This window comes from Hevea brasiliensis, chromosome 8, assembly GCF_030052815.1.
Source record: "Hevea brasiliensis isolate MT/VB/25A 57/8 chromosome 8, ASM3005281v1, whole genome shotgun sequence".
NCBI classification, from domain to species: domain Eukaryota; kingdom Viridiplantae; phylum Streptophyta; class Magnoliopsida; order Malpighiales; family Euphorbiaceae; genus Hevea; species Hevea brasiliensis.
The window spans coordinates 93,907,395-93,923,017 of NC_079500.1; the positions used below are offsets into that span (position 1 = coordinate 93,907,395).

The 15,623-nt window shown below is 33.1% G+C and overlaps 1 protein-coding gene across 1 annotated transcript; it reads left to right on the top strand.

The window, feature by feature from the left end:
* Positions 1-1,720: 1,720 nt before the first annotated feature.
* Positions 1,721-2,533, top strand: LOC131182157 (receptor-like protein 46). The gene has a single exon (XM_058150818.1). It carries the CDS (start codon positions 1,721-1,723, stop codon positions 2,531-2,533), a length of 813 nt encoding a protein of 270 aa, XP_058006801.1.
* Positions 2,534-15,623: the final 13,090 nt, after the last annotated feature.

The window sequence follows — 15,623 nt, forward strand, 5'->3', positions numbered from 1 at the left end:
TAAGAGAGGATCATTTCATAAGTTGTATAATTAAATAAATAATTTGTCTCTTTGCAAATATAATAATGGGTTATAAGAAACTTATATTAAACGACATTCCCAAACCCACGCAACTAATTAAAGAAATAATTGAAGCAAGAAACATGTTCTTGGCTGTGGATGGGAGTGTTTAATCGGTAACGTTGAAATTTGAAAAAGGTGGCGTCAACTGCAGAAAAGGAAGCCAATGGTGTCAAGAACTAAAGATTACAAGTATGCATGGAATTGTTAGAAGGAAGTGCAATCAACATAAGAATGGCCAAACTAAGCTTTTTGTTTGAACCCTTTTCCATATTCTTCTTCGTCGCGCGTTCTCTTTGTTGTCCTCCATATCAGAAAGAAGCCCTCCGCCATTTCAAATTTCTGTTACTTGGAAACTCTTCCTTTCCATATTCTTCTTCGTCGCCCGTTCTCTTTGTTGTCCTTCTTTATCAGAAAGAAGCCCTCCGCCATTTCAAATTTCTGTTGCTTGGAAACTCTTCCTCCATTTCTAACATGGAGCTTTATGGGAATGACAACTTCACTTCTGATTGCTGTCAGTGGGGACTAGTAGGCTGTACTTCGCAAAAGGTTACTCATCTTCACTTGTCTGGGCTCATTCCCTCACTAGACTTGAAAAAAGTAGTGACATCTGATGTTTTAGCTCCACTCTTTCACTTGCAAACACTCATTTCACTAGACATTTCTAAAAATGATATACATGGTGAAATCCTGAGAGTTGGGTTTGCCAATATAAGTAGCCTTGAATACCTTGACATGGATGGAAATAGTTTCAATGGCTCCCTTCCTCCCCATTTGTTTTCTTTATGGCATCTGGCGACAATCAATTTGGATTATAACTTAATCCATGGATCGATTCCTACACAGATTGGAAACCTCTCTAATTTGGTTGCGATGTCACTTTACAGTAACAAAATTTCTGGAGCAATTCCACCATCGCTATTCCATTTGAAAAGGTTAGGGTTTTTGAATTTGGGACGAAATTTTCTCAACATGGAGTTACCAGCTGAGACTGGCAACCTCTCCAACATAGAATATCTGTTCTTAGATAACAACAATTTGTCCGGAGAGATCCCTTCATCAATTCGAAAGATGGAACAATTAAAATGTCTTGATTTAGGAGATAAATTTGTTATCTGGTGAGATCCCAACATGGTTGTTCAATTTCAGCACACTTTCACTATTGAATCCTGGGGGAAACAAACTTGTTTTGAGAAATGTGAGAATATCACAGAGGAGCATGTTACACAGACTATCATTGAGATCTTGCAATCTTGCAGGGCAAATTCCCATTTGGATTTCCAACCAGATCAAGCTTTTTTTCTTGGACTTGGGTGATAATAACCTTGAAGGAACCTTCCCTTAATGGTTAGCTCAAAGTGATCTTTCAGGTTTGCTTTTATCAAATAACAAGATTTCAGGTTCTCTGCCACCTCACTTATTTCAATCTCAGTCTCTTAATGTCCTCGTACTTTCAAATATAACTTGTTAGGATTATCGCCAGATACTATAGGTCAAGCCAATGAAATGAGGATACTCATGTTGTCAGGTAATAATTTCTCTGGATCAATTCCTACATCCATCTCAAATATGCTTGAACTGGGTGTTGCTGGACTCGTCAAGCAATAGATTTTCAGGCAATAAATTTCCAATATTTAATCAAAATTCATCATTGCTTTATATGGATCTTTCATCCAATAAACTATCTGGTCAGGTCCCTACGACTTTTCCTTTGGGCATAAAAGTGCTTGTGTTAAGCCAAAATGAGTTTTCTCATGTCTTGCCTCAAAACCTCTCAAATTTCAACCAGCTTTATTACCTTGATCTCCGTGGCAACAACATTGGAGGTGAAATCCCAAATTTTCTCTCACAGATGTCTTCTCTTCAAATGTTGAATTTTAGAAATAATTCGTTCGAAGGCTCAATTTCAATTAATTTATCAAGTCTTAGTGCTCTTCAAATACTTGATCTCTCTTGCAATAATAACCTTAGCGGAATAATCCCACATACTTTAGGAAATCTTTCGGGGATGGTCAATCATCATGACTTCTCATCAAGTATCTCTTCAAGCATCATAAGTCAAATTAATATCTTTCCTAACACTGGGTTTTTGATTCATGCAATTACGGTAGCAAATCAAACTGTTTTGTTATTGCGTAGTTTGGAAGTCTTCTGGAAGAAGTCAAAGCGAAGTCTACCAAATAAAAACCTTCAACTATACGCTTTTTTTGACTTGTCTAACAATCAATTATCAGGTGAAATTCCTGACAGTTTAGGTGGATTGAAAAATTTGAAGTCAGTGAACTTATCACAAAACAAATTCTTTGGAAGAATACCTTTGAGTTTTGGTGATTTGGAAAGCTTAGAAAGCTTGGATTTATCACACAACAATCTCTTTGGTGAAATTCCTTACACATTGGCAAATCTCTTTGAGCTGAGTTACTTAGACTTGAGTAAAAATAAATTGGAGGGTTGCATACCAGGTGGTCCTTAGATGGATTGGTTGAATGACCCAAATTCTTATGCCAACAACATTGGATTGTGTGGAATGCAATTTGAAGTATCATGTGGGAAGTTGCCTTCTGAACCAAAGCTAAAAGATGGAAAGCTCAAGAAAAGCAAGAGTTGGGAGACATGGTTTTCATGGGAAATGGCAGTGATTGGATATCCTTCTAGCTTTTTGTCAACAGTTTTCGTTATGTATGTCATTGGCTACTTTAATATTATACCACAGCCAAGTAGGAGAAGAAGAAGAAGATGCCTTGTTAGGCATGGTCATTTTGGTTTTTAGGCATTTGATGTATGTTTTTCTTAATTTATGCTGTTATAAATAAAGACTTGTAAGGTCTTCATGCTCTGCCCTTAGTTATTGCAACAGCTGCTCCCTTGTTTCCTTTGTTATCTCTGCAGATTGTTCCCTTTTTGTTTTTGTATGTTATGTATTTTCTACAAATTTTTTCATTTAACATACCCACCACACCTAGGTTTAAGTTTACGTTTAGAGATGAAAATAGGTAAAGTACCCATAAAAATTACTATATTCGAATCAAAATCTAATTAACATTTTCAATAACCAAATCCATCTCGAATCCAATTAAATATTACCTCAATTACCCACATATTTGTATAATAAATTTATGATGGATTTAGTTTAAACAAGAATTTTGCACCTATTATATATAAGATTATAATTTCTGATTGGCTAGATTTATAAATTAATTTATACATAGAAGAAATTTCCTAACTTCTGTGGTCTCATTCCCACACTAAACTTGAAAATTGTAGTAAAATGGGATGTTTTAGATCCACTGTTTTCACTTGCAAACACTTATTTCACTCCACATTCTAAAGAATTCTGTTCTTGAACTGTTAATCGTGTTGTGACTTTTTTTTTAAAAAGAAATTTTTTTAATAAAAGCTTCAATAATTTAAATTAATATAATAAATTCATATAAACCGTAATTAATGCAATATTTGGTTTTTCACAAATCAATTCATAAATCATTATAAAATAATAATTTGTATCTTCCAATCAATAACCCAGCTTTGGCAAAGTGTATGCTTTAATTTCTTTCCATCGAACTTTAGAAAGTCGATTTAGGAAACATTCTTTGATGACTAATTTATGTACATAAAGTAGCCTAATTAAATGAAGAAAGTGAGATAAATGTTCAGAAATTTCTTCTTACATTAGGCTCTCTTTGTTACGCGGAACTTAATATTAATGAAACAAGTAACAACTTATTAGAAAATTTTAATTTGGAATTTAAAAGTATTGTGGAATGATTCTAAAATTAAGATGTGATAATTAAAAATATTTTTTTAATATTTTAAAAAAAAATTGTAATAGTATCTCATTTAATTTGGTTGTTTAATTTAAGGTATAGCAATAGGTTAAATATTAAAATTATTTTTTGAAGACAAAAAAGAAATTTTTAGATAGAAACCATAATTTTAAATTATATGTCAATTTCTAATTAGGTGGGCATATACAACTGGGTGCATATAAGAATTTCCCTAATTTTAAAAGAATTTTCCCAATTTTAAATGTAAACATGAATTGGATGAATAGTTGATTTGGATTTCCAACCCGACCAAGCTTTAGTTCTTGGACTTTTTCTGATAAGCAAAATCTTATTAAGGATAATAAAATGTCATGAAAAACTTAGCCTCGTAACCAATAGGCTAACCCCGTAAAACCAACCTAGGAGATTGCATGGTAAGTGAAAAAACTTGGACCTGAATTACATTGAAGCAAAGAACATACAGACCAAGATCATCAATAAGACAAAAAGAGCAAAAAATGCAACAGATCAACAGTCTAAAGAATGCAGCAAATCGAAATCCAAAGCATACAAAGATCAAGCAGGCTAAAGCTAGTGGCATCAAGCCAACAAATAAAAAAACCACACGAGAACCTGCCCCACAATCTATCAAATGAGGAGAAGTAGTGACCATCAACCAGAATATGAAAATCCAAAACCAGAGGCGCCAACAATGAATCAAAAAGAAAGCAAAAAAGGATGCAGCTGAAAAGCACGCAAAGAAGATTGATCCAACTAATTAAGAGCCTCCCAAAACAGAAGCTAAAATACAAACCAATCCAACCAGATGAAACCAAACTTCTATAACAAGGCAACGAAATCCTGAAACTGAGACACCCCTGCTTTGGCTAAAGAATCCGCTACATTGTTACCTTCTATAAGTGTGTGATAAAGGAAACAGATAGCAAAGATTCTTGAAGACAAGCAATTCCATTTAAAATTGATGATAATCTCCAAAGAGCGCTATCCGAATTGAGAACCCAAGGGAGTGTAGTTGTCGAATCTAATTCAACAATAATACTAATAATGTTAGAACATAGGTGTGAAGTAGCAGATAACAAATCCAAAGCCTTTATTTCCTTGGCTCTGCTTTATTAGAATCAGCCATGCCAATAGGTTTAGATAAAATCCATAAAAAGTAACCCATAGAATCACCAAGAACCCCGCCAATAGTCGCAAGACCAAGCTTCTCCAAAGAAGATCCATCAACGTTTGCTATCTGGAGGCAACCATTGAATAAAGGGACGAGATAATAATTAGCCTATAAATAAGTCTCTCTCAATGGTTTGGTGAAAGAGTGGTTAAAAATTTGGTTCTATAGAATAACAAGTTTTCTAAAATCTTGACAAGATAATTTTTTATTATTAAATTATGCCCTAATAACCTAAAAAATCCTAAATTTTACACATTTATTTTTTTAAATCTATCTTATATTTATTTGTTTATTAAGCCAGACCCTTATTAATGCCACTGTTGTAATGTTGATCAGTTTTGCCTTGTAAAAGTGTTTTTTTCTTTTAATAATTTTATTCACATTATTCTTCAAAATGAAAAGAAAAATGAAAATTTATTAGGATGAATCTTCTCTCTCATAACTTGATATGAATACACTAGCAAATTAAAAATTTTTTAATTTAGATTTTAAAATTATTTTTTGAAATGATTACTGTTAGAATTATGACTCAAAATCCTAATGGGATTTGGAGAGAGATCTTTTTCTAATTTGATTGAGAGAAATATTTCTCAATAGGATAGAGGAATATTTCCTATAATGAGTAGAACTCTTATTTTAGTGTTATTCCTAAATTGAGTAGGACTCTTAATCAGATAAGGATTGAGGGAATTAATAGTATAAATAGGAGAATGATGGAAAATATTATTTGGCTTTTGCCCATTGAAGATAATGGCTTTCAGCTCATGGAGTGAGGCTGTCACCCATTGTAGAGAGGGCTTTGCCAATTGCTGTGGATTTGGCTCTGCCCATTGACAAGGGGCACTTGCTCATTGCAGTGGAGAGAGGTTTCGGCCTAAAGTAGGTAAGGACATAGAATTCAAGAGGAAGGAATTCTTGTCTATTAGTGAGAGGGCTCTTGCCCATGTGTAGTGTTGTAATAATAAATATATTGGGTTATGTCTAGAGGAGATTAAGAGGGACTAACTAATATATTTACTATGAGCAGTTTTATGTTGTATGGGTTCTCTTAGGTGTAATTGGGTTGATGGGTAGTATAACTATGAGCTTGTGATGATGATTTATTATTGTTGATAGTGAAAGATGGCATGCCCGTAGATGTAGCCCTATGTTGTGAGGATGAACCACGTAAATATTGGTATTTTATGTGTTTGCTTTGTCTCTTTGCAGTTTACACGCTTCCGCAGTGCACAACAAATTGGTATCAGAGCATGGGGATGATCTTGGTGAGTTTGGTTGAAGGTGAAGCTATTATGACATGTAGAAAATCGCACATGCAATAATGGTGGTGGCCAAGAATTTGAGGTATGCAATGGTTGATAGATTTTGAGTCAAGGTGGAGATTGTTAGAATTATGACTTAAAATCCTAATGAGATTTAGAGAGAGATATTTTTCTAATTTGAGTGGGAGAAATATTTCTCAATAGGATAGAGGAATATTTCCTATAATGAGTAGAATTCTTATTTTAGTATTATTTCTATATTGAGTGAGACTCCTAATCAGATAAGGATTGAGGGAATTAACACTATAAATAGGAGAATGATGAAAAAGGTTATTTGGCTTTTACCCATTGAAGAGAGTGGTTTTCAGCTCATGGAGTGAGGTTGTCGCCCACTGTAGAGAGGGGCCTTGCCAATTGCTGCGGATTTGGCTCTGCCCATTGATGAGGGACTTTTGTCCATTGCAATGAAGAGAGGCTTTGGCCTAAGGTGAAGAAAGGACATAGAATTCAAGAGGAAGGGATTCTTGTCCATTGGTGAGAGGGCTCTTGCCCATATAGTTGAAGACACCCTTTATGGTGTAGTGTTGTAATAGTAAATATATTGGGTTATGTCTAGAGGAGATTGAGAGGGACTAACTAATATATTTAGTATGAGCAGTTTGATATAATGTGGGATCTCTTGGGTGTAATTAAGTTGATGGGTAGTATAGCTATTAGCTTGTAATTGATGATTTATTATTGATAATAGTGGAAGATGGCATACCCGTAGATGTAGCCCTATGTTGAGAGGGTGAACCACGTAAATATTGGTATTTTGTGTATTTGTTTTATTTTTTTGTAGTTTACACGTTTCTATAGTGCACAACAGTTCCAAAATTATTTTTAAAATTATTTTTTAATTTACATGGTATGCAAAGAAATGAGAGATTTTCGAGTTCCTAAAACCTTTCATTTTTGTTTAGAAAATTCTCTGATTTTTAAAATAAAATTTTTGAAAGCTTTTTAAAATCTCTAAAAATCTTTATTTTCTAACTAATCAAATCGATGAATTAAAAAGATTTATTTTTAAAAACTTCAAACATTTTGAAAAAATTATATTTTTTAAATAAAAAAATTATAAAAGTTGAAAAATAATTAAAAAAACCTTTCTATAAAATTTTACTTAAATGTTACTTTACCTACTTCCAGGTTAGATATTAAAATTATTATTATTATTTAAATTTAACTTAATTCTTTCAAAAAAAATTATTTATAAAAAAATTGCATATCAATTAACTTAACATATTCTTTTTATCATTGTTTTCGTTTGTAGCATAAATTAAAACTACAGAAAAGGAAATTTTACAAAGTAAAAAAAATATTAAAAAAAAAACAAATGATACACAAATCTAGAGAATTTACTCTTTGGGATCCCAAATTTGGCCTCCCATACATGGCTTACCTCTTGGATTTATTGTAAATGAACTAAACAAATAATATGGAGAATCCCTCTCCTAAAGATCGAATCATTAACATAGAAATCCAAAAAAAGTTAGCAAAATTTTCGTTATTGGACTTGAGTGATAATGATCCAAAAGGAAACTCTCCCTCAATGGTTAGGTGAAAGAGTGATTAAAATTTTGATTTTAGCAAGTTTAAATTTCTAGCTTTTTAAATTGTAATTAATATATACTGCACTTACTCTCAGCACTTAGGTACTTTTATCTCCTCCTTCCTATGGGATCGGTTAGTCATTAATACATTTTAACTTTTTTCAGTCATGACCCTTTGTCATTGCACAAAAAAATGCAAATCATTTTTTAAATAGATATAATGGATTTTGGGTGCTAACAACTAACCCATTATGCATATTGTTTCTGGAAGATGACAAAGAAAACATGTCACATCCATTTTTTCCTACTAAAGATAGGTTTGACATGAAAATTGTTATATTTATAATTAAACCCTTATCAAGATAATCATAAATTCTTTAAATATGGTACATATATTAGAAAGAAAATGCCGTGTTAGATTGGTTACTCAAAACTCTAGTAGATTTTGAGAGACATTTTTCTAATTTAATTGGAAGAGATATTCCTTCGTAAAATGGAGAATTATTTCTTAAATAGACTAAAACTCTGTATTATAGCGTCATTTCTAAGTTGAGTTGGATTCGTAATTAGATTAGGATTAAAGGACTAATACTATAAATAGGAGTATTATTGAGAGGTTATTTGGCTTTGCCAATGATGAGAGACTCTTGCCCATTGCAGTCTCATGAAGAGAGAGAGATTTTAGCTTAAGGTGAAGAAAGAACATAGTCCAAGAAGAAGAGACTATTATCCATTGCAGTCCCATAGAGAGAGAGGCTTCGATATAAGATGAAGAAAGGGAATAGTCCAAAAGGAAAAAAAACTATTATGCATTGCAATCCCATATAGAGAGGTTTCAGCCAAAGGTGAAGAAAAGTGTTGTAACAAGCATACAAATCTAAAGCACACACACAAATCGCACAATCACACAGTATTAAAAAGAGAAGAAAAATAACACAGGATTTAACGTGATTCAACTGTAAGGTCTACGTCCACGGGCAAAACAAGAGAAAAAGTTCCACTATGATGAAAAGAGAAAGATACAATCAATCAAAACTCTTAAACCCTAACCTCAGTCTGTTTCCTGAATATCTTACAACTTTATCGCAAAGGATAGAATATTGCAATATTTATATTAGTCCATATCGCGGGGTCGTTGCCCCCGCATCCCCAAGGAGATCAGTGGTGGGCTTTAGGCACAAGCTGTCACTTTTTTTTTTTTTTTTATCCCAATCAGGTCGTAGCCCGAAACTTTTGAGTCGGGTCACAGTTCGGGTCCATGAAAAAATATATCCAATTTTCAAGCCACAAAAAATAATAATTCTTCCCCTTGGCTTGAATTTCCTCTATCATCAACAAAATAACCGCAAAAACACTCTGTCTTGCCATATGACCTCGTAAGGGCATTACTGAGCACTACAAACATCAACCAAGTCTAGGCAATGCCTAAACTTGTTGACTGGGACTCCCTTGGTCATCATATCTGCTGGATTATTATGTGTAGAGACTTTCTGTACAACTACAGTCCCTTGAGATACAATGTCCCGTATGAAGTGATATCTGACATCAATATGCTTAGTTTGCTCATGGTACATCTGATTCTTTGTGAAATGTATTGCACTCTGTCTGTCACAAAATATTGTTGCCTTGTTCTGTATCAACCCAAGATCACCTACCAAACCTTGTAACCATAAAACTTCCTTTACTGCCTCTGCTAAGGCCATATATTTAGCCTCTGTGGTAGACAAAGCAACTGTAGCTTGCAATGTTGCCTTCCAACTGATAGCACTTATAGAAAGAGTAAACAAATAATCTATCAAAGATCTCCTTTTATCTAAGTCCCCTGCAAAATTTGAATCCATATAGCCAATAACTAAATCACTCATCTTGGCCCTGTCAAATGTTAAACCAACATCTGTAGTACCCTTCAATTACCTCAAAATCCATTTCACTGCCTGCCAATGCTCTTTCCCAGGACACGCCATGCATCTACTCACAACACTAACTGCATGTGCATTGTCAGGTCGGGTGCATACCATAGCATATATGATGCTACCAACAGTACTCGAATAGGGAACACTAGACATGTGCTCCATCTCCTCATCTGTTTTTGGTGATATGTTTGCAGATAACTTGAAATGGGCAGCAAACGGAATAGTCACAGGCTTAGCATTATTCATGTTGAAACGTTTAAGGACTTTCTCAACGTAAGCCTATTGAGACAAGAAAAGCTTCCCAACACTTCTATCCCTGGTAATTTCCATTCCCAATATCTTCTTTGCAGCACTCAAATCTTTCATCTCAAACTCATCACTCAACTGCTTTTTGAGAATGTTAATTTGTGACATGCTTTTAGCAGCAATAAGCATGTCATCCACATACAACAACAAATAAACAAAGGAATCATTTGAAAGCTTCTTATAATACACACAACTGTCATATGAACTACGATTAAAACCATTACAAACCATGAATGTATAAAATCTTTTGTACCACTGCCTAGGAGACTGCTTTGCACCATATAAAGATTTCTTAAGCAAGCAAACACGATTTTTCATACCTGGAATGACAAATCCCTCAGGCTGACTCATATAAATTTGCTCCTCCAACTCACCATGCAAAAATGCTGTCTTCACATCTAGTTGCTTAAGTTCTAGATCATAAAGAGCTACTATAAATAGGATGGACCAATCAATAATACTTCTTTCTTAACAAGCAATGAATGAGCACATGCACATACATTAAAAGATACAGGAATTTGAACTGAATATAAGACACCACATGAGCAAATTTGGAGGCAACCATTGAATAAAGGGACGAGATAATAATTAGCCTATAAATAAGTCTCTCTCAATGGTTTGGTGAAAGAGTGGTTAAAAATTTGGTTCTATAGAATAACAAGTTTTCTAAAATCTTGACAAGATAATTTTTTATTATTAAATTATGCCCTAATAACCTAAAAAATCCTAAATTTTACACATTTATTTTTTTAAATCTATCTTATATTTATTTGTTTATTAAGCCAGACCCTTATTAATGCCACTGTTGTAATGTTGATCAGTTTTGCCTTGTAAAAGTGTTTTTTTTTCTTTTTAATATTTTTATTCACCTTTTTCTTCAAAATGAAAAGAAAAATGAAAATTTATTAGGATGAATCTTCTCTCTCATAACTTGATATGAATACACTAGCAAATTAAAAATTTTTTAATTTAGATTTTAAAATTATTTTTTGAAATGATTACTGTTAGAATTATGACTCAAAATCCTAATGGGATTTGGAGAGAGATCTTTTTCTAATTTGATTGAGAGAAATATTTCTCAATAGGATAGAGGAATATTTCCTATAATGAGTAGAACTCTTATTTTAGTGTTATTCCTAAATTGAGTAGGACTCCTAATTAGATAAGGATTGAGGAAATTAACACTATAAATAGGAGAATGATGAAAAAGATTATTTGGCTTTTGCCCATTGAAAAGAGTGGCTTTAGTCTATGGAGTGAGGCCGTCACCCATTGTAGAGAGGGGCTTTGTCAATTGCTAAGGATTTGGCTCACCCATTGACAAGGGGCACTTGCTCATTGCAAGGAGAGAGGTTTCGGCCTAAAGTAGGTAAGGACATAGAATTCAAGAGGAAGGAATTCTTGTCTATTAGTGAGAGGGCTCTTGCCCATGTGTAGTGTTGTAATAATAAATATATTGGGTTATGTCTAGAGGAGATTAAGAGGGACTAACTAATATATTTACTATGAGCAGGTTTATGTTGTATGGGTTCTCTTAGGTGTAATTGGGTTGATGGGTAGTATAACTATGAGCTTGTGATGATGATTTATTATTGTTGATAGTGAAAGATGGCATGCCCGTAGATGTAGCCCTATGTTGTGAGGATGAACCACGTAAATATTGGTATTTTATGTGTTTGCTTTGTCTCTTTGCAGTTTACACGCTTCCAAATGCACAACAAATTGGTATCAGAGCATGGGGATGATCTTGGTGAGTTTGGTTGAAGGTGGAGCTGTTGCGACATGTAGAAAATCGCACATGCAATAATGGTGGTGGCCAAGAATTTGAGGTATGCAATGGTTGATAGATTTTGAGTCAAGGTGGAGATTGTTAGAATTATGACTTAAAATCCTAATGAGATTTAGAGAGAGATATTTTTCTAATTTGAGTGGGAGAAATATTTCTCAATAGGATAGAGGAATATTTCCTATAATGAGTAGAATTCTTATTTTAGTATTATTTCTATATTGAGTGAGACTCCTAATCAGATAAGGATTGAGGGAATTAACACTATAAATAGGAGAATGATGAAAAAGGTTATTTGGCTTTTACCCATTGAAGAGAGTGGTTTTCAGCTCATGGAGTGAGGTTGTCGCCCACTGTAGAGAGGGGTGATACTGTGTGTATATCCGCAAGTGCACGGGTCACAGTAGTATAGTTTTAAAAATTGATATCGATCCCACAGGGAATTGTGCTTAAATTGGAAATAAAAGTATAAGCTAATTAGAATGACAAAAATTAAAAGATATTAAAAATAAAATCTAAAAATTAAAATTAAGATAAAAATTAAAGATGTAAAATGAAATTTGGAATTAAAATTGGTATTTGAGGAATTAAAACTAGATCAATCAATTAACTAAAATTAATTAAACTAGATTACCCAAAAATTAATTTGAAATATCTATTTATGAAATTGAGAGGAATTAAATCTAAATTCAATAAAAATAAAAATAAAGTGATTATAGAAATTGGATTTAAATTGGATTTAAATTTAAATTGCTATTTATGAGGTTTGGAGGATTTATATCTAATTTCAATGAAAAATAAATTGATTCTAGAGATTGGATTTTCAATATTGTTTGCATGTGATTTTTCCCTAATTTAGCCAAACACATGAGAATTGCAATTTTGAGGGAAATCAATTCTTAAATTTTTGAAACCTTTTTCAAGCATCTCAAAATTGGTTTTCATTAAATCAAACCCTGTTTTCACGGTATTTCAAATCTAACAAAAACCCAATTAATGCTCTAATTGATTTTTGGAAAGTTCCCCTTAATCTTCTTAGCTTATGTCTAACACCAAGAAAATAAAGTTTATTGCAAGATTATCTATCCCCAATATTCACTTTTCAGTCCATCTATTAAGGATTAAAACTTAACTTAATGAGGGCCCATTCATCAAGCAAGGAAATAAGCACACAAGCAATAAATCAAAATATAACAATCTTCATTTAAATGGCTAAATCAGTTCAAAACCACAAAACAAATCAATATTTACAAACCCATCTCTAGAATCTCAATAAACTACTCACAAATCATTGTTTAAAGATAAACCCAAATGAAGAAATGAAGAAATAATGGAAATGTAAGCTTAAAGGGGTAGAAAAACCCAGCAAATCTGCAGCAGGATCTCTGCAGAAAAGTGCAGAAACTTGATCCTTGCTGCTGCTGGAAGAAGAAATGCAGAAAGTGCTCCCTTCTCTCTTTCTAATCTTGCCAAAAAATGCCTCCCTTGCTCTCTATATAGAAAGAAAGTGATAAAATGGGTCTTTATATAGGCTAAGGGACTGTTCTAGAATGGGTAAAAGGGGGAAGGATCCAGAAAAGGTGAGGTAAAAAGCTGGAGTAACGGAAATGCCACGTCAACAATTTTCCAGTAAAAACGACATAAGCCGAGTCGGTTGTGTCGCGGGTTGTGTCGCTCTCGGCGTGAATATCTGACGATCGACACAACCTGCGACATGAGCTAATTCGGTTGTGCTGCAGGTTGTGTCGCTCTCGGCCATTTTTTTCTCAACTTCAAAATTTTTTGCAATTCGATTTTAATCTCCTCCAAATGGCTACTCTGATCAAAATTCATCAAATTTCTCCAGATTTAACCTACAAAGCAAATAAATTCAAAAATTAAACTAAGAAACGTGAAAATTGTAAAATTGACTAAATATATACTAATATCTATAATAATGGCTATGAACAAGGGTAAATTATATGCAAAAATTACTCCTAAATGATGATCTAAAATGCATGCATCAAATTCCCCCATACTCAAACTCTTGCTTGTCCTCAAGCAAAATTTCATTAAAACTCATTTGGAAGGGAATAGAATCAGTCTTTGAAAACACAAAATTCACTAATCCAAACCACCAACTTACCTCTAGCCACCAACATTCCAAATTCCCACCAGCAAAAGCACAAAGAATGAAGCAAGCACTCTCAATAATTACAGAATAGCTAAGAATTAACCAATCAACCCAAGCAACAAATACCAACCAGCTACAAGAGTCAATTGTGCCAAAACAAACCTAAATGAAATAGATAGCCAATGTGTCTCAAATAGATGGTGAGTAATGTATGGAAGATTATATTGCCAAACCAATATGCAAGCATAAAAGATCTAACTCTACTAATGTAACAAGCATTTTTCAAAGAATCATTAGGTCTTTTTAAGGGTTGTAATGGGGTCTAATGGGGTAAAATTGTGGTTAACAAAGAAAGGGAATAAGGTAAACAAAATATGAGAATAATATTAATTATGAAACTCAAAGTGCATCCAAAAAATTTTTTTTTTTTTTTTTTTTTTTTTTTTTTATATCAAGAGGAAAGAAATTCACAATGAATCTCAAGTGCTATCGCAATGATTATATAAAGGGACTACTTTATATATTTTTATTTTTGATTTTGTATGTGTCCCTATTTCACGTCACACCCAAAATTACCTTTGGGATATTTTGGTGACCTTTTCAACTTTTCACAATTATTTTAGCACTTTTCAAGATGTTTCAATCCTCCGAGATTTTTTTATTTTATTTTTATTTTTATTTTTATATTATCATTTTTTTTATGCACTTAATTGCTAAAATACTATTCTCATAGATAGGTGGTAGTGTTTAGGTTTAATGGCTAGGTAAATGATTTGGGTTCCAAAGAAATTAGGGATTTAAGGTTCAAGGGGGTTTGCAAGGGTTAAAATGAGATTAAGGTAGGTTAAGGCTAAATGTGAGGTTTAAAATATGAAGAAATGCCTAAATCATATTCTTATCAAATGCAAGTTAAAAATTTCGCTTTGAAAGATCTAAGATGCTTGTTCTAGGAATGGTGAGACGACAATGACCATTTTCTTCCTTAAAGGCTTATCCAGACACTCAAAACTCAAAATAACTAATCAGAATCTGCATACCTAGATGAATGTATTAATTTTCAGCTATTAAGTAAGAGAAAGAATAATGCTTAAGACTTTGTACCCAGCTGGAACTTTCATTCCACTAACCATCTAAAGGCAAGTTGGTTTGCTTGAATAAGTGGCTTATGGAATTCAAAGACTGGTTTAAAAAATTCAAAAATTTTAAATGAGTGAATGATATGCATGAGTGTAAATGTATAGTCAACCTATATGCAACTAAGTATGCATAACTAAGTATATGAAGCTATATGCAAATGAAAAAGAAAAATAATTTTTACAAGGAAAAAAAAAAAATAATTTTTGCAAAAAATTTACCCTCTCCCCCATACTCAGAATGAACATTGTCCTCAATGTTAAAATAGTGCAAGGAATGGGATAATTTGGCTATATGTGCATAAAGAATTATTACCCTGTTGCATAAGCGATAGCACAACTTGTGTTGAAAATGACACAAGCTGAGATAAGAAGTGTTACCTCATTGAAGTGCAGCCAATTTAATTAAGTAAAATTTGGACAGCTGCTGCACTCATTGCAAAAGAAACAGTGCAATGGAATCCATTAAATCAATTAAACTCAAAAAGTTGAAATAGGAAGT